The sequence below is a fragment of the Oryzias latipes genome, chromosome 1 (genome assembly GCF_053564925.1).
Source record: "Oryzias latipes strain Hd-rR chromosome 1, Olatipes_Hd-rR_3.1".
Lineage (NCBI taxonomy): Eukaryota > Metazoa > Chordata > Actinopteri > Beloniformes > Adrianichthyidae > Oryzias > Oryzias latipes.
Window position 1 is genome coordinate 34,456,389 of NC_136237.1, and position 22,647 is coordinate 34,479,035.

Below are 22,647 nucleotides of genomic sequence, written 5' to 3' on the forward strand. Positions count from 1 at the left end.
CCTTCTATCACCAAGTAACCATTATTAAAAATAAATTTGATACAAGTTACACACATTCTAGCTAGTATAAGTATTTATTGTAACACCAACTTACCAGCAAAACAGTTATCATTTTACCTAAAACATTGAGTATTTTAACCAAAAGCATTGTTCATTGTCCAAAACTCACTTTTTTGTCTTTGCTATGAAGCACGCGTCAATGTTAAAGATAAAATAAAGCAAAAAGAAGGGTGAGAAAATACAATGTTGAGGTTAAATAGCATTAAATCCAGCAAAAGGGAATTGCTTTGCAACTTACATGTGCTTCTTAAAAGTTTAAGAATTAATCTACATTTCAGCGTTGTATATTTCCAAACAGCATCAAAATAAAATGACATAAATTTACATAAAAAAACAAATTCAGTATTGAGAAAAAAACAGATGTGAAACTGCATGTTTCTCTACTGAGGCGAAGAACTGGGAGACAAACAAACAGAGTTCTGGATGCCCCAAACCTCCAAGGATTGGATCTGGAAATTTCCCTTGCAGAGCGGGTTGCTCATGAATGTGTCACATGGCTCTGTGCAGCCACCCTCCAAATCTCCTTGCAAGCACAGGGCATGGCCTCCATCCCCACCTGAAAAGACAACACGTACACTATTAAAGCATCAGCTACACAAAACACGTGAGTCCAAATTTGTTTTCAAGGAAGGACACAAAGACATTGCATTGTTTTTCCGTAACTTCACATCTTGATATTAGTAAACCACAATCTATAGGAATGCATCTGTAGGTTTCATCCCAGAGACAACCAGTCAGTTTTCTTCAAAGATACCAAACTCTTCAATCAAATCACGACGTACCAATAATGAGCCGCCTGTCATCCCCTGCGATGAACATGGACGCATATTGGTCTTTTGATCTCTTGGGTTCTTTGGCGGTCAGGGAGTTCTCCAGTGAAGCAGAGCACGAGATGTTCAGGTTGCCGGGATTCTGGTAGATCCCAGTTGGGCTGCTCATTGGTGAGTTACCAAACCCTGACACTTGCTGAGGAGAAGCTATTCTTGTCAAAATGTAGACCATGGCTCTTTGGTAGCGCTCCATGCTGGGACGAAGCTGAAAGGGTCAGCACAGTTGTTTGATTAATTCAGTGCTGAAAGAATAGCAAGGTTTATTAAATTATTTTTAATGTAAAAAAAAAATGTTACCAACTAGGCTTAAATCGATTTTAATGCAGTATCAGTATAAGCCAAGCAGCTGTGGTTCTAAAGCTGACCCTTGTGGAACACCATGCAGGCTGTCCACCCTTATCATAAATGTTGATCCGTTCATGTACCCCTCTAGTTTTGGCTATCAGATGTTGTGGCTTTGATTAGTCTGTTCATTAAATCAGCTAATCTTCCAACACCCTGGTTTGGATGTATTACAATAAATGAAAGTGCATTTTTAATAAACAGAGCAGAGATTTTTTTTTTTGTTCTTTTTTTTAACTTGTTCTGTCCAACAGCTGAGCAAACAGATTAGAGCTGAAAGCTTTTTGTGTTGGACAGGTTTTACTATCACAAAAAGAGGTTATATAGCTTCAGGAAACTAGAGTGTAGATTTGTATAAACCCCTTTTTGTCGTATTATTTTTTATTTATTTGTTACATTTAGGGTGTGTGGGGAGGGAGAGGGGAAGAATGTGAGGGGAGGGTGGAAGAGAGTAAAAGGAAGAAAGGTGAAAAGGTGGGGGATACAAGCACTGATTTGAATAAGTTATTATTTTAAGTTGTAACAATTATACCAGATCTGCTGGAAAGACGAATGTTACATAAAAGGTGAAAATCTGACACTAAGATGAGCGAAAAAAATCTGTCCATCAATACACTGTAGGTAAGGAGGAGGGATGAAGCAGACAGGGAGCAGTGTGGCAGTGTGCACGTGCACGTGGGGGTGGAGATACATGCATGCTGCCGACGTGAACCGTGTGTTCATAAAGGGAGCCAGATCCTACCCAGCCAGACCAGCCAGACCAGGAGAGGGGAGGAGAGCCCCCCAGGCCAGAAGCCCCCCCAGCATCCGGACCCAGGCAGCCCGGGAGGGGAGGAGGAGGGGACCACCCACCCCACCAGCCAGGCACAGAGAGGGCCCCCCTACAGGGGCCCCCCCAATGCCCAGAGGCACAAGCGAACCCAGTGTCCGGCCCCCAGGCCACAAGACAGGAGCGCTTAGCCGTACCAGGCGGCAGCCATGGGGGCCACCGGGCGCCGGACACCGAGACAAAGGCCAGGGACGAAGCCAGGGCCCCCGGAACCCATGAGTCGGCCACCACCCGACCGGCGCCCCGTCTCCGCAAGCCAGCCCAGGCACGCAACCTTAGCAACCCAGGGATCGCCACGCACCCACAGCCACCCACAGCCACCCCCCATAACCCTAAAACCCTACGCACTACAACCCCCCCCCCCCCCCTGCCATAATATCTGAGCCCCCCTCCCCAGAAAGCCCCAGAGGGTCCCAGCGAGCCAGCCCCCAGGTCCGTCCTACCCATGCGCTCACACACACATACTCACAATCATCTGGTTACCCTCCCCACCCCCGCCGCCACGCAGTGACCCCCCCCCCCAGCCGGCCGACCCCCAGCGCCGTATGCCCGACCCTTCCCGCAGCCGACAGGATACCCATAAGCCCGGCCGCCCTGAGAGGACCAGGCGGGTGAAGACCGGCCGCCCCCCCCCGACCCCACCCATGTATGGAGGTGTGGGAGTGCTGTGTGTGTGCTGCAGGTAAAATAGGAGGTCACCAGTGTGGGGGGCTCCACCGCTGCCAAGCCGCAAAGCCCCCCACTCCGGAGTCCCTCTGTGAGTGGTGTGTATTTGCTGTGTGTGTGCTGCTAGCATGCAGTGTGTGTGTCTACAGAGGAAGTTAAAATTGTGGGGGGGGCCAGCGAAAGGTGAGCACGGATGTTTCACCGTGCCCCCCTCCACCAGACCCTCTCCACAAGGCCCTAGAGGAATCAGAGTGTCTAATATGCAAGTAAAAAGCGGGGAGGAGGGCGGGTGCCAACGAGAACCCAGAGAGGGGCATCCCCAGTGAGCCCCACCAGCATACCCCTCCCATCCAGATCCCGGGGCCCTATGTGCCTGTGTGCAATATTTGTTTGGGTGAGAGCGGGGAGGAGCGGGCGGATGGGCACAACCGGGGGAGAAGGCTCCCCCGAGCGACCGGCCCCCCAGCCGGCCGCGGTAGGCGCCCCCCCTCCCAGAGCGGCCGGGCAGCCAGAAACGGCAAGCCAGCCGTAGTTGGAGGCCAGAGCCTCGTGGCGCCGAGAGACAGCCAGCAAGGAAGGGTCCCGGTGCCAGAACGGAGGGGCAGAGCAGAGATATTTTAAAAGCTAAACCACACAATACACAAAGGTACTTGGGAATTTTTCTTGGTGTCCGTTCACCAAAATGCCTGGTATTTAGTTGTTTAACATGTTTACATTTAGGTTACAGAAGGCATCTACCAACACCAAGCTCACCGTAAACACAAAACACTCTCCAGTTCCAAAATACATTGGCGTCTGAGAGTTGTGTTGGTTTCTTTCTCTCACATCTGTGGACAAGAAGGCGCCAAACACCTGAGAAATGAGAATTGATATTGTGTTGAAATAAAACCAACTTTAGAAACACTGGCTTTCACTTATAACAGGATTTTTTTCAGATATAAACAAAAAGCACACATAATTATTTATTTTAAAACTAGAGTGCCACCTCTTCATCCATTGTTTTGATTATCAGGACCACTGGTTCATGTCCTTCCACATGCGAGTACAACCTAAATGAGTGAAAAAAACAAATAATCAACTCATAAATTTAAGCAGTGTCTTTGAATGTCCCCTTAGTTTTAAGCTCTAAAACTATGAACACTCCTATAAAATGAAGGAAGAGTAAAAATCAATTATTTTAAGGATGCAAACAATAACTCTGAACTAAAGTATTTTATTTTAACTAATATATTGAAATTACCCTTAGCTTCTTTACTGAGAGGCATCTATTAAATAGGAAAAATAAACCAGAAGTTTTCTGTCAACTGTTAATGAGCTGATTTTTCCACCCAACCTAAATATTGATGGTGCAAATACACTTCTCTTCCCCATCGACTGCTACAAGCACAAGAATTATGTTTAGTAGACAACGTTCCAGAATAACTTAATCTATGATGGCAATAACATGACAGCAATAAAGCTGAGGGTTCAATGCAGCTTCTGTCTGTACTGCATATGTTCTAACGCAATTTTAGGCAGTTCTTTTATACTATTAAATATAACAGTTACTTACGAAGCAAGACTTCTTTCATGCTCAGCTGTACTGAACAGCTGAACGGGACTGAAAAGAGCAAATCGCTCTGGAATCCAGGCCCAGATGACTCTCATCTCTACTTTTGTAACAATACTGGAGAAGAAGTTGGTGAAATCCTCTGTCTCCACTGTTTGCCTTTGGGGAAAAAAAGATGCAGTGTTATTTAAAAACAGGACTCTAATGAATCAAAGATGCACAAAACTACAAAAATGTGTGCTCCTTTTAGCTAATTCTTTGAATTTCTAAGTCCTGGTTAAAAATGTGAAAATACCTCTTTTGGTCTTTACTGACACCTTTCTGGATGAGTGAATCCTTGTTGGCATTAAAAAGAAGGTTAAGCTCGGCCCTGGTGGCCATTGGAATCATGAAGGCTCTTTCCAGAAGGTTCTCAACTGTGCAATAGCGGTCCACACTCTGAACAAAACGTTTCATATCAGTTCTGAAGTCCTGCACGTCAGCAACTCGAGAGGAGACGGAAACTTTGTAGAGATCCAGCAAAGCCAAAGCCACTCTACAAAGAACAGTTTCAAATGTCATTTATTGCGTTTTTTTGTGAAAATAATGGTTTTGCCAAAAGTTAATTCATTTAAACTAACTTCAGCTACAAACCTGTAGAGAACCTTGTAGCCCTCAAGTAAGTACACATCCAGAACTCTGATGGCATATGTGAATGGAAGGTCAGCAAATATCCACATGATCCAGTCAGAGTAGAACTCAAAAAGGTTCTGGTGAGAGCTGGCAATCAGCTTACGAATGCCTTTGCAACATCTATTGGCAATGTCCCCGAATGTCATGCAGGAGGCGCGGTAGGTGAGGAAGGTCTGGTCAATGTAACGCTTGTTGGTGTCTTTGTAGCAGATGAGCCGCGACACGCTGAAGAAACACTCTGCTTCGTCCTCGCTAAAGTGGAGCATGACAGACACCAAGGCTGGGAGGATGGGGCAGTAGTTCATCTCTGGAAAGTAGTTGCCGATGCACAGGAGGATCTTTTTAACAGAGTTCAGACCTGCTTTGTTTAGACAGTATCTACAAAGAAAGCAATCAATTAAAGACATTTCTATCACCCTGAATAATCCTGAACACCAATCCACCAAGAAGCATTTTTTCATGAGTCTTCAGGTCAAGCCCAGTATCTTGTTGAAAAATTGTATAGGATTTTATGCAATCTAACCAAGATCATGAACCAGGATAAATCTAGGTCATGGTCTTTAGGGTTTATGCTGTTATGTCATAATTTTCTATTTGCTATTTACTTTCCAGTGTTTTAAGTAACCCTCAATTGCCCCTTTTGCCCAAATGCAACATTGTGATTGCCTTGTGTTTGACAACCCTACAAGCTCCAGCTTTGTGTTAACTAACTAATTTCTAGGAGAATTTCCTGCAAAGATACATTCCCATCTCGCTCGGCAATGCACGTTCAAATGACCACCAGGGAAAAGTCCATGTAAACACGGATGTAAACGCACGATTCGGGCTTCTGCATTCAAAGCTACCCAAATTTCAACAACCGTTTTTTGGTTCTTGGTACAAAATGCGTGGACATTGAACACATGTTAGAAAGTTGAACTTTGACCAACAGGGGACTCGGATTTGGTAGTGAAATATGGATGGCGTTCCTTTTAATTCACAAAAGTACCAACAGTTTGAAAATGGATCATTGAATTAATCATTGCGCTTGGTGCCCGACTGGAATTATAAGACACCAAGTCTTTAATTTATCAGAACAGAGCTGTAAAGGAAATGTCTGAAACTAGATTTGCAAGATTTGCACCACTTAGACATTTCACATCAAGCCACTTCCAACTTAATGTGGTGGACATGCACTAGTAAACAGTATACAAAAACAAGAAGAAGCACCTCCCTGCTTGTGAACACCATGGGCTAAACATGCGTTCAAGAACCCACGTCCATCACATATCCGGTGTGTCTATAGCTTTAGTGAATAGAAGTTAAATTATCCTTCCTTTTGATGTTTAGAGCAACTTGATAAATGCTTTGAATATTCTGGCTCCAGCTGGTCACAAATTCAACAAATATACTTAGAAACTATAAACTGGTCATGGGTTGTCTAACGGTTGAAAGTTTGGATGTCAACGCCAGCTTTATGTCTTGCTATAAAAACAAAATAGGACATATTTTGATGGTTGTGGGTACCTTGGTATGTCTCCGTCTTCCATGTACTCTGGGACCGGATGGTTGCTGAGTTTCTGCTCGCCAAAAAGCTTCTTGGCCAGTTCGTAGTAGACTTCTCTGTCTGGAGCATTAGCTTTGCTGCAGAATAGTAAAAGTAGCAGATTTAAAGTAAACAGTGCAAAGTGATCTGCACACTCAGAATGTTCATAGTAAATAAATGCAAAGCTGTGGTGACTGATGTAACAGTCTCACCTGCAAGTGAAGCAGTGGATGATATGATAGTAAGCTTTGGCTCTTAGGGTGTGCGGCATGGCCCAGAACCCCTGTCGGCCCATAGCTTTTAGCTGTTTATGTTCACTGTTGAGGATCTGCTGGTATTTACTAGCAGATTCAGGATCGATTTTCTCCCAGTCCACAAACTGTCCATACTTCATCCCAGAACTGGAGCAGATGTCCCAACTGTCCAACTCAGAGATAGTTATCATCGGTTTGGCACTGCTTTTACCGCCTGGGAAAACATGCACACAAACTATTAATTAAAGAAATTCTGTTTATTTCTTCAGAGGTTTCAATGATGTGCATTCTGTCAGTACCATCGAGCTCACTTGAGTGTGAATGCTTGTTCAGTTTAGGCTTTATTCCCCTTGAAGTGACATGAACTCCAGACACATCCTCCTTTTTGGGTGCCAGACTCTTAAACACTGTGCTTGCTTTCTGCCTCAGAGGACTGGACCTTAAAAAGCTCTCCATGCTGTGGTTAGAAGACTGTTCTGACATCTCAAAACTGTAAAATGACCTAAAAAAAAGTTGTCATTTATGACATTAGTCATTGGAGTAATGAAAATGCACTTAACATGAACGGTTGACAATAAGTAAATACAGAGCATGCAGTTCATTAAAATGCCAGAAAATTAAAGTTGAAAAGGAAAACCTACCTGGAGCGAGGTCTGACACTGATTTCCTCTGTCTGTTTCTGCGATTCAATGCTTTTACTCTCCTCTGAGTCATATTGTGAACGCGATCTTTGTCTTCTGTCCGTTGCCATTGAGCTAAAGTCCTGATCAGTGGAAATATGTGAAAATGAATTCATGTTTCCTAAGTTGGAGAACCCTGGTGTCCTTGAAACTTGAATCATCTCAAGTCTCATGTTAGGACAGAAAATAAACCCACCAAGAATTCCAAGACGAAACGGCTCAAGTTACCAGATGCTCATTTGGAGGATCAGGGCTTTATATGAATCTCCGGACTGCCGTCACGTGGCCGAGTGACGTCTTTGTTCTGGTTTACCTTTGCCAACCCTAACTTCTGTTTCCAAGAACACAATGAACATATTAACAGTGTCACGTCTATCACAAAAACAACAACAAAACAAAAAAGCCATTAAAACTATTCAATCTGTGTTAAAACGTAGGCAATATTTAGTACATTTTTGGATCGAGCTGCTCAAAAACATTTGTGGTTCCCTTTCATTTGGTCATTTTCACATAGTATAAGATGCAAACTTTTATTCTGATAAGTTTAAAAAATAAATAAATACATAAATAAAAACAGGTGAGACCTACTGTATTTTCCGATTTCTTAATTCCACGAAACTGTGGTGTATGAATTCAAAATGTCAAACTGCTGTATTCCAAGAAGTCTTCCAACCTCTGTTGTCTTTACACATCTCGTGTGTTTTTACTCAAACACGACCACTGTTTGGCTATGAAACATAAAACCTTTACAACCACTTACCTCTCTTGTGGGTCCTACTGATGTGAACTTTAAAAACACTCATGAACAAGACATGCTGTTGATCTGTCGTTTCAGTTTACTCTAAGGAAAACAGAGGTGAGCATAACAAGAGGAGGGTGAAAATAGGTCACTCAGAATTAGACTGACATGTTTGAAGACAATTCTTAGAATATTTTTTTGCTGCTTAGAATTAAAACTTTTTTTTTTTCATCTGGTCTTCTTAAGATGTATAGATTTCCTTTTGCTTTATACATGTGTGATAAAGAAGCGTAAACCACAAAAACGGATATGTAATTTGTGCTTGTGGTCTTTTTTTCAGTATTTGTCCTCTTCAGTTAAATAAATGAGCATTTTCAATTACGCTTTTTTTTAAATAGACAAAATTGAAAATAAAGTTATGTATCTTTTAGCTGCCCTTATTATGTTTATTTTACCATTAATTACACCAAATTATGCAATTGATTTTTGAAAGGCATATTTAAAACAAAAAAAAGTCACAAAGCAAACACATAACTGGATTTTTCTACTTTCATTCTCTTGTTGTAGAATAAAGACAAAATGGCTCAAAAACTAATCTCTTTTTCTCTGTTTTACCAACGTCATGGCTCACGTAAGGACATACAGTTGTGAAAAAATGAACAAAAAGTAATAGTAATAATAAATAATTTTTTCTGTACAACAACCTGATTAAAATGTTTCTTTTTGTTTTCCTTCAGGGTTTTTTGTGAGCCTCAAGAAAAATCTACAGGTGTAAGCTAGTGGAAAACGAGTCAACAGATGGATGTTGGGAAGTGGGATGGGCTTACTCCACACCAACAGTCCCTCCTGTATCTCAGAGACAAATTCTAACAAACTCCTACCGCTCTGCAGAAACTATGTTGTAAAAACAGACACTTATTTTGTGTTTGTTTGTTTGCTTAATTTTGACTAAAAACGGAATAATAATAATCAACAAACATCAGGAAACGCTTTTACAATAGAACAAAAAATGGTCAGAGTGGGATGTTAATACTTTTGTTCAGAATAGGAGAACACATAATCTGATTGATTTAAACGAAATCTGTTTCAGACATCTGAAAATAAACACCGTTTTTTAAATATAAATTACATTTGATACAAACTAATAATTTGTTAAAAAGTCATACCTAAGTGGGGGAGAACATTCATGAATTCCCTTTGCGGCATTATGAGCAGCGCGAACGGATGTAGCACACCGCTTGCCGTAGTCGTGACGTCACAATCAAAACAAGTGACTTTTTGGGATTACGACCTTATTCCGTGGAATTTATTCTTTATATCTAATTGTTGTCACAATGTCTCAAGACCTTTGGTAGGAAATGATATCTGTTCTTAACAAAAGAGTGGATCAGTTCCAGGAAAATGCCGGTTTTTAATCTTTAAAAACTGCTTTGCTAGCAGTTAGCCTTAGTAGCTAGTTCCTTGAAGAGATTAGCCAAAAACAGCCACATAAATATTTAGTAGAAAAGTTATTTTTGTGTTTTAGGAGAAGCATTTTATATAGTAATGTCTGTTTGACTTGATTTTTCTGAGATTTCTTTAAGTTATTAGTTGTTAAACAACGTAATGCTAAGAAAGTCCAAAGATTTAGCTTCAGAAACGGGGAAAACAAACCGGCGAAAGTCGTATACTTTAATGTTACGTTTGAATGTGTTTGTGAAAAGAAAAAACGTCTGCTACACATGGATGTGAAAACTTAGGACAGTATACTTAATTTATGTTCCTCTTCTTAACCTGCTTCCCTGTTTATCTCCAAAAACACCTAATATAAACGGATTCTCTGATGTTTTCATTCCTGATTCCATCGATCTTCTAAAGAGAACGTAAACATATTCAGCTCGGTTTCCTTCAGTTTTGCATCCTGTCTCTTTCTCAGATTCTCTAAATCAACAACATGGCTGCTCTCACCTTCTTCTACACATTTATTTTCATTTTTTCTGTTACTATTCTTGACATTTGGCCTGAATCCTTCCTCCATCCGCTTCAACCTGCTTGCACAGGCTTTCCCACCTCTTTTCCAGATTCTAACTACCTAAAGTCCTCCACCTTCTTCACCTCTCCTCCCTGTAAACCTCTTAATTCCAGCTGAGTAAATAAATGTTTGTTCAAAAGGTTTTTATACCGCTGCTGTTTCCTAAAATCCACTCTGAAAATTGTCAAAATGCTCTAATTTTAGTCCTTCGGATTTGTCTGGCATCGTATGCACTTCTAAAGTGTAGAGACTTGCATTTAATGAAGTCTTTTCATTTGTAGGTTACAGAATTATGATGCCACGTGCCGTCTAGCACAGGAAATAGCAGAAAACATTCATGAGAGGAACAGACAGCAGAGAACAGGGGGAAACCCTTCTAAGGTATGGTCCTGGATATTCATATTCAATGAAAATTAAACCTGTGATTTGCCTAATTGTATACAAAAGTGTTTTGTTTTTTTTGCATTTGTTTGTTTCTCCAGATAAACATGACATTACGGGCTTCACTCCAGAAACTGAAGCAGAATAACGCCCAGCTTAAAGACAGCTTGTTGCGAACATCTTCATCTCGGCGAATGTATCCTTTCCAATTACAATACCCAAGCACAGAGAGTCATGGGACTTGCATTAGAATCATTCCTGGAGTGTTTTCTCAGCTTGCAGTAACAGTGGAATTCCTACAGAGGGCGGTAGAGTTATGCAAAAGAAGGAAACATCCTTTATTTGCAATATAGTATCCTCTTGACTAGCAATGTAAATTCGTCCTCTGTAGGGGACATTCTAAAATGGAACATCTCCCAACCAAAGCAAATTACTGACTTCTTGTGGTATCTACAGAGGTCATTTAGGACCTTTCAATAATACCAAATGTGAAGGGATGGGGCTCTGGGAACTGTAGTTTTAGTGGATTTAAAAGATTGTTTAACTGGACTTTTTTTTTCCTTCTCTCTGATAGACAGGAGGACATAGACAATGCTCTAATAAATGAATATTATAATAAATTGTTTCTTAACAAGCTCAAATCAGAATGCAGGCAGAAGCTGACAGAAGACAGAACCTTGTTGATGACCTGCTAACCAGAGAAAAGCAGCTGAATGCAAGTTTCAGAGGAGACGTCACAGAGCCTGAGACTACCAGGTATTACCATACAGAGAATTTATCTACAGTCTTTCAAAAATCTAATCTCTATTGTTTATAATAACTAAGATAGAAACTGGAAGTTTTCTCAAATCTTTGCATCATTAGGTGCAGAATGTTTTTTAAAATCTTCCTCAGTAAGTGTCTTAAAGGCCAAGTTGAGCATCAGCCCCCTTGATTCTTCTTCCTGCCTTCTTCTTTCTTAGAGGATCACTTATTTAATTACTATATCGAGGTCTACGGCTGCCTAATTAAAATGAAGGAATTCTCTTCTGCTTGTATTTGTTTTTAACCAAAGGGGTCACAAGCCCTATTCTTTAATGAAATGTTGCTGGTCACCATCTTCCTTTCAGTCTTTTCGACCCATGTGCTTTGATATCTCCACGTGTCACTTAGAAGAAAGACTTCCTTCCTGCCATTTTGACAGCTTTGTTTTGCATCTGCTCTGATTGCTTTGCGCTTAGAAATGTCACTTAAAGACGTTTCAAAATGTCAACCTTGTAAAAGTTAGGATACCATTATATACATTTTTTATATTTTTAATTTCTTTATGGTTGTAAATATTACGTTTGTTTAGTTTTAGAAAAAAAATGTGCATGAACATTTTTTCTCAACGGGTAAACCCGGCTGCTGCCATCTGAAATTTTCCTAGGGGCCACTGCGGGCCCCATACAGGTTTGCCTATTTTTGGCCTGCAGACACCCGTATCCACCTGTAAGGGAAGTTCAGACTACGGCATTTGCTAACACATCAAGCTGTGTAGTGATTTAGTAAAGGTTCTGAATGAATCAACAGTACAGTTAACCAAATTATCACTGTCCTCTATTCAAATCTGCTCCAAAAATGTAATCGATTGATCTGCGAAGAAACTCCTGACACCTCCTCTGAGCAACTGTAACCTCTTAGGACGTGGCGTCCACATGCGTGGGCATCACATTTTGGGTTATTTTACCACAGTAGTTAATTCTGCGTAACTCTGTGATCTCATGCTTAGAGGGTTAGCTCAAATGTTAGCTCGGGTGGTAAGAGGTTAAAGAAGCTCGTTCCACTTTTTTCTACCAGAACCTTTTTTAGATTTTTAGGTTAAAAATGTCTATTTTGGTGCTCTAGTGATTCATATCCAGTGATGGATATTTGTGTGGGTATTTATACCTCAAACTAAAAGATTATATCATTTCTCATAAGTAATCAAATTACAGATTTGTAAAATCAGCGATAAGTTTATTCTTGAACTTTTTGAGGTTATCTTTGGCTAATTTATACATCATTATCAAACTTCCAATAATTTTTAGGCCAACAATCTGCAGATGGACACTTCTTTGTGGAAAGGATTTCCCTTTTCTCTCGGTTATTAGAAAACATCGTCACTTCTGCTTCTATGAACTTTAAATGAATATAATGGTTTGTGTTTTATTGGATTAAAAATCCCATCTGTTCTAAAAAATTACAGGAAGTAAAAAGAGGTGTGGCACAATAAGATTAGAGTAGACTAAATACAAGCACATGTTGCACACTTCTTTACCCACCAAAAACTAGTATTGCTCATTAGACAGAGATGAGAAAATACAGAGTGACAGGTGATCATGTGAAACTTTAACGTTTCAGTCAGGAATGACTGAAACCGAGGGGAGGAATTTAAGAACAAGGGAAGGAATTGAGATCAGAAATAAAGTCTTAGATTGAAGCTGGAATATGTTGTTAGTCTGTCTGGTTTTCTTAGGCTGTGTCTTTGGATGGTTTTTAAGGCCACCGAGCATTCAATCAAATAAGTCTTGAACAGTAAATCATATTTTTGTGCTGGATGGAGATTTTCTTCTGGCAGTAGCTGAAATGACAGCAGATCAGTCTGAAAACACACACTTACTGTTGCCTTCATTCAAAAGGGCTTTCCTCTGATATCTTTTCACAAGCTTTGCTTTGGAGATTGATCTACTTAGTGGCTCTTTGCACGAGCTTTCATCTTTTTTTTGTTCTTTTTTTTTTTTTTTACAGACCACACATCCAATTACATAAAAAAGCCTCCTGTGAGAAAAAACGAAAACCTCAAATGACATTGTTAATACATTAGCTTGGAAAACTGTAATCATGTGGTCATATGGTTTTCGGTTTGCACAGTGAAGTTTAATGGTAATATGTGGTGGGTAATTTGGATTTGAGGGTAGACGGCGGACCCTTTCCCACTGTGTGGTCTGAGGACAGAATGTGGGAGTGGATGGATTGGCCATGGTTGGATGATCTAAGCCCCTTTTTTGGTGAGAACTTTGGATAGGAGGAATGGCATGAAAGTTGCTGAAGGGACTTTGATTTACCCCTAAAACAATAAATTCCAAGCATCTCCATTCCAGACCGAGCCAAGGAAGGATGTTGCGCCCGTTTTTCAAGGCCGGCTTCATTATGCTGCCATCTGCACTCACCTTTCTTCCATTATTTTCAAACCTCTCCTTTGTATTTGATTGGGAAGGAAATTGCTGTGATTAATTAAAATCTGGCCTGTCCGAGTCACTCAGTCACGACTCGAGCACTGAGGCCCCACCGGTGACAGTCGAGGGGTTTGTGGATGCCAAAAGATGTGCCTGACTGCTTTTGGTGCTCTCCACTCACTGGCTAATTGGATTTTCACACAAAAAGTGCTAGCACGGAGGAAGTGCACGTCTGGCTTATGACCCTGTCGTAATCAGACATGTTAAAAAAAAAATGAGTCTGAATGCCTTTGATTCGCTCTGATGTCATCAGCCTGAGCCCACCTGTGCTGTGATTCATGGCTTTTCTGGAACCTTTATTAGGGTATTTTTATTTATAGTTACCCATGAAATGAGTATGAAAGCTTCTGTTAATTTTATAAGCAAATAACTTCATTTTTATAGGAAATCAATATCATGGTAGTCAGTGTGACACCACAAACACTAGTCTGTGATTAACCGGCATATGGTTCAGGTTAGTTGTGCCTCAGCAGATGTTAGGTACGAACTTCAGATGCTCTTAAAGAAGTTTCTCTGTCACATTTTTCCACATATTCAACCATGTAAGAAATATTTAATAACTTCAAAATAAATAATATCAAAAGTGAGAAGAAATTACTTTTTTTTATATAAGAACAAAATGTAATAAAGTGCACACTCAGAACAACATTATATGGAATCTTAAACAGAAATAAATTTCAGCATACTTTCTTGAAATATTTATGGAATAATTATATAAATACTATAACTCCTAACACGTCTTAAGAGAGTAGAAAGAGTTTTCACTCATCTAGTCCTCTGAGTCAAATGTATGACAGGAACTACAATCGGAAACAAATCTGAAGTTATTGACTGCAGGGAGAAAAAAATATCTTTATAACTTCTTAAGACCTGAGCTAATATTTGAGCTAACCCTGTACACATGTACTCATAGGGCCTCCATTAAGCAGAATTAACTCAAAATGTGATGCTAGGCATGTGGACGCCAGCTCTTAAGAGGTAAAACCACACAGCAGAGGTCTGCCCAGCCAATCTGATATTGTGTCATTGTTGGAAACAAAACATGAGTCATCGGTAAAATGCAGCATTTTCATACTTGTTACAAATGCACGTAAGGGTTCCTGGTTCTTTCATTTTTTTCATGCTGCCTTTATCTTTCAAAATAATAAAAATAGTTTAGATTTCAACCCATTGGCTCCCAATTTTGCTCCACTTTGAAATGGTAATCACCAGATCTTCCACAGCTGAGCCTTTTCTTAATGAAGTTTATGGTGAAAGAACAAGTTCTCAACAGAAATCTGGTCTTTTTTGGAAAAGTGAAAAAATTGTGTTTTGCAACAAAAAATAAAAATAATGTGGTGCAGACGGTACATGTAAACCTTGGTCGTCTGGATGGTCTTTTGTGGAAAAATAAATGTCCACTGGTGTTTGCAACGGAGGTTAAGGATGTCTACGTGATTTCCATAACTCATGGAAATACTGAAAATGATAGATGTTCTTCACAAGTTGTCTAGCAAAGCAAACACATTTCCAAGTTGCGGCTTTGATTTTTGCAGCTGCCTGACTTTTCAAGTCACTGTCTTGTTTATGAACCGTAGGTCCACATTGATGGCTGGAGGGGCAGCGGCCAGTGGGGGCAGTGGGGGCAACCCGTGGCTGATCAATGAATCAGAGGAGACCAGGGGGCTGACCTTTGGAGAGATCAAGCAGCAACAACAAAAAATTATTGAAGGTAATTACTCAGAGCATGCGTTATCAGATTTTCAAAACCATTTGGGGAATTCACTTGCATGAGAATGATAAAAATTTTTTTATCATTCTTTGTTAATAAATCAGCTAAGAAATCTATCATTGCTCTGTAATTGGCTGGTAAAACTCAATTTTATTTAGATTCAAGGTAAAGCACAAGACATCACACAATAATGCAGTTAAACCAAGTAAAACATTGCAGTAAAGTAAACAATAAAGTCTTTTTTTTTTTCGTCTTGTTTTTTTTTTTTTTATACTGCACTGATTCGAGCAGAAAAGCTTTATTTTCAGCTAAAACCAACCTTACAATATTTTAACATTTGTCAGACCTAATACATACAGACTGTTTAAAAAATATAAAGATAAAAGTAACTTTTTTATTTGAGATTAATAGCATTGAAGTTGGCCTGGTTAATCTCCAACAAGGTGCTGTAAAATTCTAAGAATCTAGAAAATAGGCTGCACGGTGGAGCAGTGGTTAGCGCTCTTGCCTCACAGCAAGAAGGCCTCCGGTTCAAGTCCCGGCTGGGGGACATGAAAAACTACAGCAACGGGGGACCTTTTCTGTGTGGAGTTTGCATGCGTGGGTTCTCTCCGGGGTCTCCGGCTTCCTCCCACCGTCAAAAAACATGCTCCATAGGTTAATTGGTCACTCTAAATTGTCCCTAGGTGTGAGTGTGAGAGTGAATGGGTGTGTGTTTGTGGACATTCTATCCTGCGACCTGTCCAGGTTGTCCCCTGCCTTCGCCCACAAGTGGCCGGGATAGGCTCCGGCAGCCCCGTGACCCCGAAAGGGAAAAAACGGTTAAGAAAATGAAAAATGAATGAATGAATCTAGAAAATCATAAAATCAAGCCGATTCAAAAACTAGGATGGATTATGATTACTGAAATTTTGGGTAATTAGCTGTAGGGAAGGCCATCTAAGAATTTGTTTTTTACTTTGATTAAGTGAAGGCATTGTCTGGCCATTTCTAAACATGCTTTGCAAGTTGTGCTACCGTATTTTCTGGAGTACAGTATAAGTCACTCCAGAGTGTAAGTCGCAGGAGCCAAAAAATGCATAATAAAGAAAAAAACAACAACAACAATCCTACCTTAGGGATCCTACCCTAAACAGGGCACACAGTTACAAGTGATAACTATATAGAAGTTAAACAACACTTTAATAACTCATTTTCTCCTCAAAATTGTTATTTTTTTTTACAAGTACGTTTAACTACTGTAGTAAACAAACACAAAAAAGAAACATTTTCAAAAAGAAAAAGCTTTTTTTTTTTCTCCACAGGAGGATCAGAATAATGGTACACACAGCTTTACTGTCCCATCATTGGTCAGAGATTCTAGCATATACCAAGTCTTATTATATTTCTTATTCATATATTTGTCTTTTTTATTTTCTGGCCCTGACAGGACTCAGCCACACCATGTGGTATTTTTTTGTTACCACATCAGCTCAAACACTCTGTTCAGGATCAGAGAATCCACTTAAGAGGGAGAAACTAAAGCGCACAGCGCCCGATAAACCACAGTGGGATTGTGGGAAAAGTTGGCCAACGCTGACTGGTGAAAAAAATTCCTGTGGCAGTGTGCATGTTAAACTCTCACACGTGCAGCTACAGTGTTTAAAAAAAAAAAAAAAGGTTTTCCTCTCCATCAAATTCAATTTTTTCATTCAAATCCTTATTTTGAATTGTCTCCTAAAGTGCTTTCTTTTCCTATACTTGTCAGGTTTTATGTGTTGTGCTCTTCATCGTTGTCTTATTCCATGTTTCATATTATTTTCTTTTCCTTCTTTTAGTCCAGGATGCGGGTCTGGACGCGCTGGCAGCGGTCATCAGCCGACAGAAGATCATGGGTCAGGATATTGGCAATGAGCTGGATGAACAGAACGGTAACGTTTAATTCCTTCTTATGTTGGGTTTGTTGCACGGTGGCACGGCTCGCCCGTTGCATTTTGTGGGACAGAGAAGCTTTACAATCAAGTTTGGACTTTGTCACCTGCAGAAAAAGTGGCTCTTTTTTTGTATTTTAAAGTAAATTTAAACTATTTAGAAGATTTTCCTGTGGAAGCAGTGAACTATCCCACATCCTAAAAAGAGTCCTAATAAAGAAAGTATGTCGCACACTAAAATGAAATCCTATAATGGAATTGTCCTTTAAATGTCTGTTGCTTCTTTTAGTAAAACGTTTCCTGGAATATTCAGGCAAATATTCTCAAAGTATTCATGTAGAGCGGGAGGCCCCCAAATCCAAGCCTCGAGGGCCGGTGTCCTACATGTTTTCCAACCAACCTGCCATTGAAGCTCCTTATTGGCTAAACACACCTGATCAAGGTAATCAGGAGCCAATAAAGCAGGGTTTCTGGAAAACCAGCAGGACACCGGCACTCCAGGCCTGGTTTTGGGGACCCCTGATGGAAGTGTGTGACCACTTCCTGTGTTAGGCATAAAGTACTGGTGCTTGGCCTCGGGCCCTTTTTCTATCTTCAGTCAGTAATAGATTATAGTCTGGACTGCTATGCTTAGTGTTTTTCCTGTTTATTAGTCCCAAAACTAACAAAAAACAGAGAAATGATTGCCTTCTGAGCACTGAAGCTGAAATCTCAATGATTTTAAATCGGATCTAAAAAATGATATTTACCTACCTTTATCTTGGTTTTGTCTTGTTTTTCACACAAAGGTTTCTGGAATCAGGAAACCTAAAGGCTTTTAGGATAATGGAGAAGTGGAATTGTTGTGGATCATGATCCACTGTGTCAACCTGTACTGTCAGTCTTTGTTGGAACAACCCGGCAACTTCATGATATTTGTTTACCTTTTAGCAAAGCTTTTCCTTTTAGTTTCAGGCTTAAAGCAAACCTTATGTGAGGATGGAGCGAAGTGTCCTGGATTGGTTTTTGGGTCAGTGAATTGAATCGTTGTGAAAATGAATTGCTACGTCCCTAAAATGAATGTTGCCCTGATGTTTTCCTGAACGACAGATGCTTAACCGTTACTCACATGACTTCTCATTGCTTTGCTGAGAAGCTGTATGTGCTGCTAATAGTGCCATCACAGAAAATGCTCGAATAAAGACAATGTTTCCTAGTTCTTTATGGTAATCCTAACCACAGCAGAAACTCATTTACTTAATAAAAGAGGACAGATTCTTGCTGATTTTGACAGTCGGCTCCTAACCTCCACCGATTTTCTGTCTTGTGGGATTCCCTCTGATCGCTGTACTGTTGCTGTGTTTTCCTATAAATAGATTAAGCTCTTTGTAGCCGAGCTGCTGGTCTCGCTCATGTCCAAAGTGGAGTGGAGGTTGCAGTCGTTTCCTTTTTGGGAAAGGATTCCGGATCAGGTCTGCAGGGAAGATGAGCCTTTTTAGAGATTTAGACATGAACCTGAAGCCCTCCGTGACTTCCCTCTGTGCGGATCAGAACGCAGTCAAACGTGGAACGTTATGTGCTCTCTGTTGTACAAGAAGCAGTTTTGTTCACAGGAACACTTCTATGTAATTAACCACATTAATGTTGACAAAAGGCAGAAAGTCCGTCTGGCTGAGGTTATAGATTGATTCACCGTTTGTGCGTTGGATTGACTGTGCTTGGCGGTAGTGAGCAATGTTTTTGCAGACAGCATTTCAGAACAGAGTCATGAAAAAATACTCCAAAGGGTGTAGTCATCAAGAGAGTGTCGAGCTTGAAATGAACACCGCGAACACTTGTGCTTGTTGAGAGGTAGACGCCCACCATAGAAGGTTTTATTTTTATTATTTTTTATTTTATTAGATAAAGAACCAACACCTTTAGGGCTAACTGAAAGCCTGAAAAGAAATGTCGAGCTTTTGTTTTATAAGAGCAAACAAATGATGTCAAGAGGAAAAGGGAAAAGCAACAGAAAAACCATTTTTCATTGTAATGTAGGAGTTGGGCGTGGACAGTCCTGTTCAGCTCATCTACACAGCAGATCTCTTCCAGATGTCCACTAAAAGGCCAGTTTGGAGGCTTGATGAGGCTGTCTCCCCTCTCTCCCCCATCAATGAAACTGCCACCGTGATGGGAAGTGATTGGTTTAAACCAAACTATAACCATTGATCACACTTCTGAAATGTCATTGGAAGCATGATTTCGTTTTTTTTCTCTGTTATTGGGTTCTGTCTTATCATACCCTGAATTCCTCTGGACATGCAAGCATTGAGGCTCCCTGTAAACATGTCAGATTATAGTTATAACGGATATCTTCTCATGGTACATTGTTTTATCAATCAGGAAATAGCTATTTAGGGGGAATCCCATGAGTCATTGATGCTGGTGTCAGCTCCACTCATGGTAGAGGAGTTGCTGCCATTTAACTCCATCTGAGACTTTGCTGCCCTTTCAGCCTCTTTTAGGCTGTGCAAAAATCCCATCTCTGACTCTCTTTACTTAGCTGCTAACCTGCCTAGTTTGGAGGATCACATTCAAACAGTCGATGAGTAAAAAAAGGACTTATCACCTTCAACCAATCTCCAGCATGTGGTTCCATTATAAGCACAGAGAAGACTACACCTTCATCTGGTGGACTTTTTCATGGGCCCAGTTGTGCAAATGCATGTGTAAGCCTATGTGTGGGTGTGTTTGACAGTCCACTGAGCCACATGTCCATTGATACAGTGGCCCAGTAAGTATCTGTGTGAAGACTCATGGAGCCAATCAGAGAGGAAATCTAGTGTGGAGGTGATGGCGTGGGAGTTAACACATGCTGACATGGAAAGAGCTAAAATAAAGATAGCAAGGTAGTTCCCATAATGTACGGATTTCTTTTCTTTTTGTTTTCTTTTAGATGTTGCAGTGAAAGAAATCGCTTAAGAGCAGAAATGGATTGACAATGTTTAGAACGGTGATTATTCATTCTATTATTATTTTCAGTATTGAGAAAAGCAAAAGGAGGCGCATACCTACATAATATTTCTCCTTAAATTGTGGTGTAGTCCTCCATCGGTGCTATCAGTATTAGTATTTTTATTTGTTTGTTTGTTTTCACTTAAAACACCAGGATGAAATAATAAAAAAAAAAAAGCAATAAAATGTGAGAAAGCAGGATGTTGGACATTTTCCATATCAGGATGAAAGTTGTTGTTTTAAAACTTCCGGTCTTTTAATGACGTCATCGTCTTTGATCTCGTTAACCTCAAAAATGCTCAGAAATACCTTTGACATGCGGCATGCTTTTTAAAGTGTATTAGTTTATGATTTCCTTATGGAGTGAAGGGCATTCTTTTAGCAAGAAGATCCGTAAAATGATAAATATTTCTCTCTCTTAAAAAAAAGTTTTAAATCTTTTTTAATCTTATTTCTATTTAGGATTGATCTTATGACTGGGTTTTTATTTTTATGTTTATTTTTTTGGCATTTAGTGGTGTCTTATTCATACATGGTTGTAGACATAACATGGGGTTGAATCCTGAAGAGAACAACCAACAAGCAAGTGATAACAATCTGCCGATGTTTGACACTGTTTCATCGCTCTGTCCTGATTGAAATTGTTACAAATCCTTCACTGAGTTGCACAAAAGTGTGGCTGCTATCTCACCTTTACAAAATCCGCTTTCATGTGGCAGATGCTGTGTTTTACCTGTTATCTGATCCCGCCATATGTGCAGAGACAGACAAAAAAACCATCAAACTACAGACCAAACAAAACGATTTAAAGTGAGTTCAGCCTTTAGTGTGTTTTTTGTTTTTGAAAAGCCATGTGTGTCATGAGCACCACACTGGCTGCTTGGATTAAAGGGCTCCAACTGTTGTCCATCATTTTTATCTGTTCCAGTCTCCGCTTGATGTGAGCCTTAGTAAACGTTAAGTGTTCAAAGACAGGCCCGGTTATTGTTAAAGCTCATATCGCTTTTGTCCAAGCACCTTATACATGCACAAAAGTGACATATTATTTTTATCTATCAAGTTTTAGTCAAATTAATTATATGAATAAAATGTGCATTTATAGAAAAGGTGGGGATAAAAGCTAGTTTTCTTGCTTTCGTGTAAACTAGTTTGTGTCCACCGATGGGCAGCAAAGACGACGCTTCTTGATTTGACAACTTTGATAAAAAAAATGGTTAGGTCTTAAACTGAACCACAGCTTATACAGGGTCCAAAAACATGTTGTATAGGTTGATTGATGATTTTAAATTGTCCTAAGGTATGAATGTGAGTGTGTGGCCCTGTGACCGACTGGCGACCTGTCTGGGTTGAAACCGACCGATAGGTGGGATAGACTCCAGCAGCCCCATGATGGACAGGAAGATAACTTTTAGTTTTTGCTTGCTTTGATCCAATTGATGAACTTCAGGTAGTGACTTCTTGTTATAAATGTATATTCTTTACTTTAGCACACAGTGGTCTTGTCTTTATCAGTAAGACTTGCCTCTAACTTTGCCAGTCAAAAAAATAAAGCAATAAAATAACTTTGCCAGTCAGTGGTGTAAAAGGCTATTGGAAGGGGAAATGGTTCCAAGAAACTTGGATTTTTCCAGCTAAGTCATCCTAAAAGCTACCTTGTAGTGCCTTAATAGAATTCTCTGAAGAAAAGGCCAGAACATCACAATGATGAGACACAGCAACTCATTGAAATGTGGTTAGATCAATGCAGGCTCATTAAAACAACTTTTAACGTGACACACATTGCTTCTCACTGTTTCTCCGACAATCTATGTCATAAAGACTTATCAGCGTACCTTCTTGGCAAAGTGTTGAGCCTGACATAGATAAAGATGTTCAAAATTTGTCGGCCAAATATAAAGTTGGAACGAACTATCTCGACAACGATTGCAAAGCGCAGGACTTCCATAATTTCTGCCTCTAGATGCTTTATCCCGCCCTCGTAATTCCTGACCAATAAGTGAAGAGATCTTTAGTCGTGGTTTTGTTTACAGGCTTTAGTCTGGAACAAGAAAGTCCGCTATTTTCCTGTATTTCGTCTTTAAAACGAAATGTTTTTATTTTCGTGAACTGTTCTGTTACTCTAGCCATCCAGGATTTCTGAAGGACTTTATTTCACTGTTTTTTTTCAGAATTTAAAATGTTTCCTTTACTTGCACAAAAGCAAATAAATACAGATTCATCCAAGAGTTTTTAGGCTTTGAGTAGCCAAACAGGCTAGCAAAAGACATTTTTTTGGCTAA

General features: G+C 40.1%; 2 protein-coding genes across 5 annotated transcripts in view; one reads left to right on the forward strand and one right to left on the reverse strand.

Moving 5' to 3' along the window:
- Positions 1-55: 55 nt before the first annotated feature.
- LOC101155661 (TBC1 domain family member 24) lies at positions 56-7,736 on the reverse strand. Of its 3 annotated transcripts, XM_078953998.1 has the most exons (12): positions 7,604-7,736; positions 7,369-7,490; positions 7,027-7,229; positions 6,686-6,941; positions 6,455-6,571; positions 4,910-5,326; positions 4,572-4,811; positions 4,280-4,435; positions 3,713-3,776; positions 3,481-3,579; positions 843-1,095; positions 56-616 (listed from the first exon to the last, which is right to left on the reverse strand). In XM_078953998.1, the coding sequence occupies exons 2-12, from the start codon at positions 7,476-7,478 to the stop codon at positions 441-443; spliced, it is 2,091 nt and encodes a 696-aa protein (XP_078810124.1). In that variant the 5' UTR covers positions 7,479-7,490; positions 7,604-7,736; the 3' UTR covers positions 56-440. The 3 variants fall into 3 exon arrangements, with proteins under 3 accessions (XP_078810124.1, XP_004065832.2, XP_011472125.1); XM_004065784.5 differs by having other exon boundaries at positions 7,039-7,229; positions 7,369-7,690; XM_011473823.4 differs by having other exon boundaries at positions 7,369-7,690.
- A 1,624-nt stretch (positions 7,737-9,360) lies between these two features.
- The window catches only part of stx8 (syntaxin 8), a 29,647-nt gene continuing 16,360 nt past the window's right edge, over positions 9,361-22,647 (forward strand). For both annotated transcript variants that reach the window (XR_908604.4, XM_004065678.5), the window contains exons 1-6: positions 9,361-9,497; positions 10,439-10,538; positions 10,640-10,734; positions 11,184-11,294; positions 15,352-15,485; positions 17,303-17,395. Coding sequence is in view for 1 of the 2 variants with exons in the window: in XM_004065678.5 (XP_004065726.1) it covers positions 9,481-9,497; positions 10,439-10,538; positions 10,640-10,734; positions 11,184-11,294; positions 15,352-15,485; positions 17,303-17,395 (550 nt within the window). In the remaining variant the exon portion in view is untranslated. The remainder of the gene's footprint in view (positions 9,498-10,438; positions 10,539-10,639; positions 10,735-11,183; positions 11,295-15,351; positions 15,486-17,302; positions 17,396-22,647) is intronic.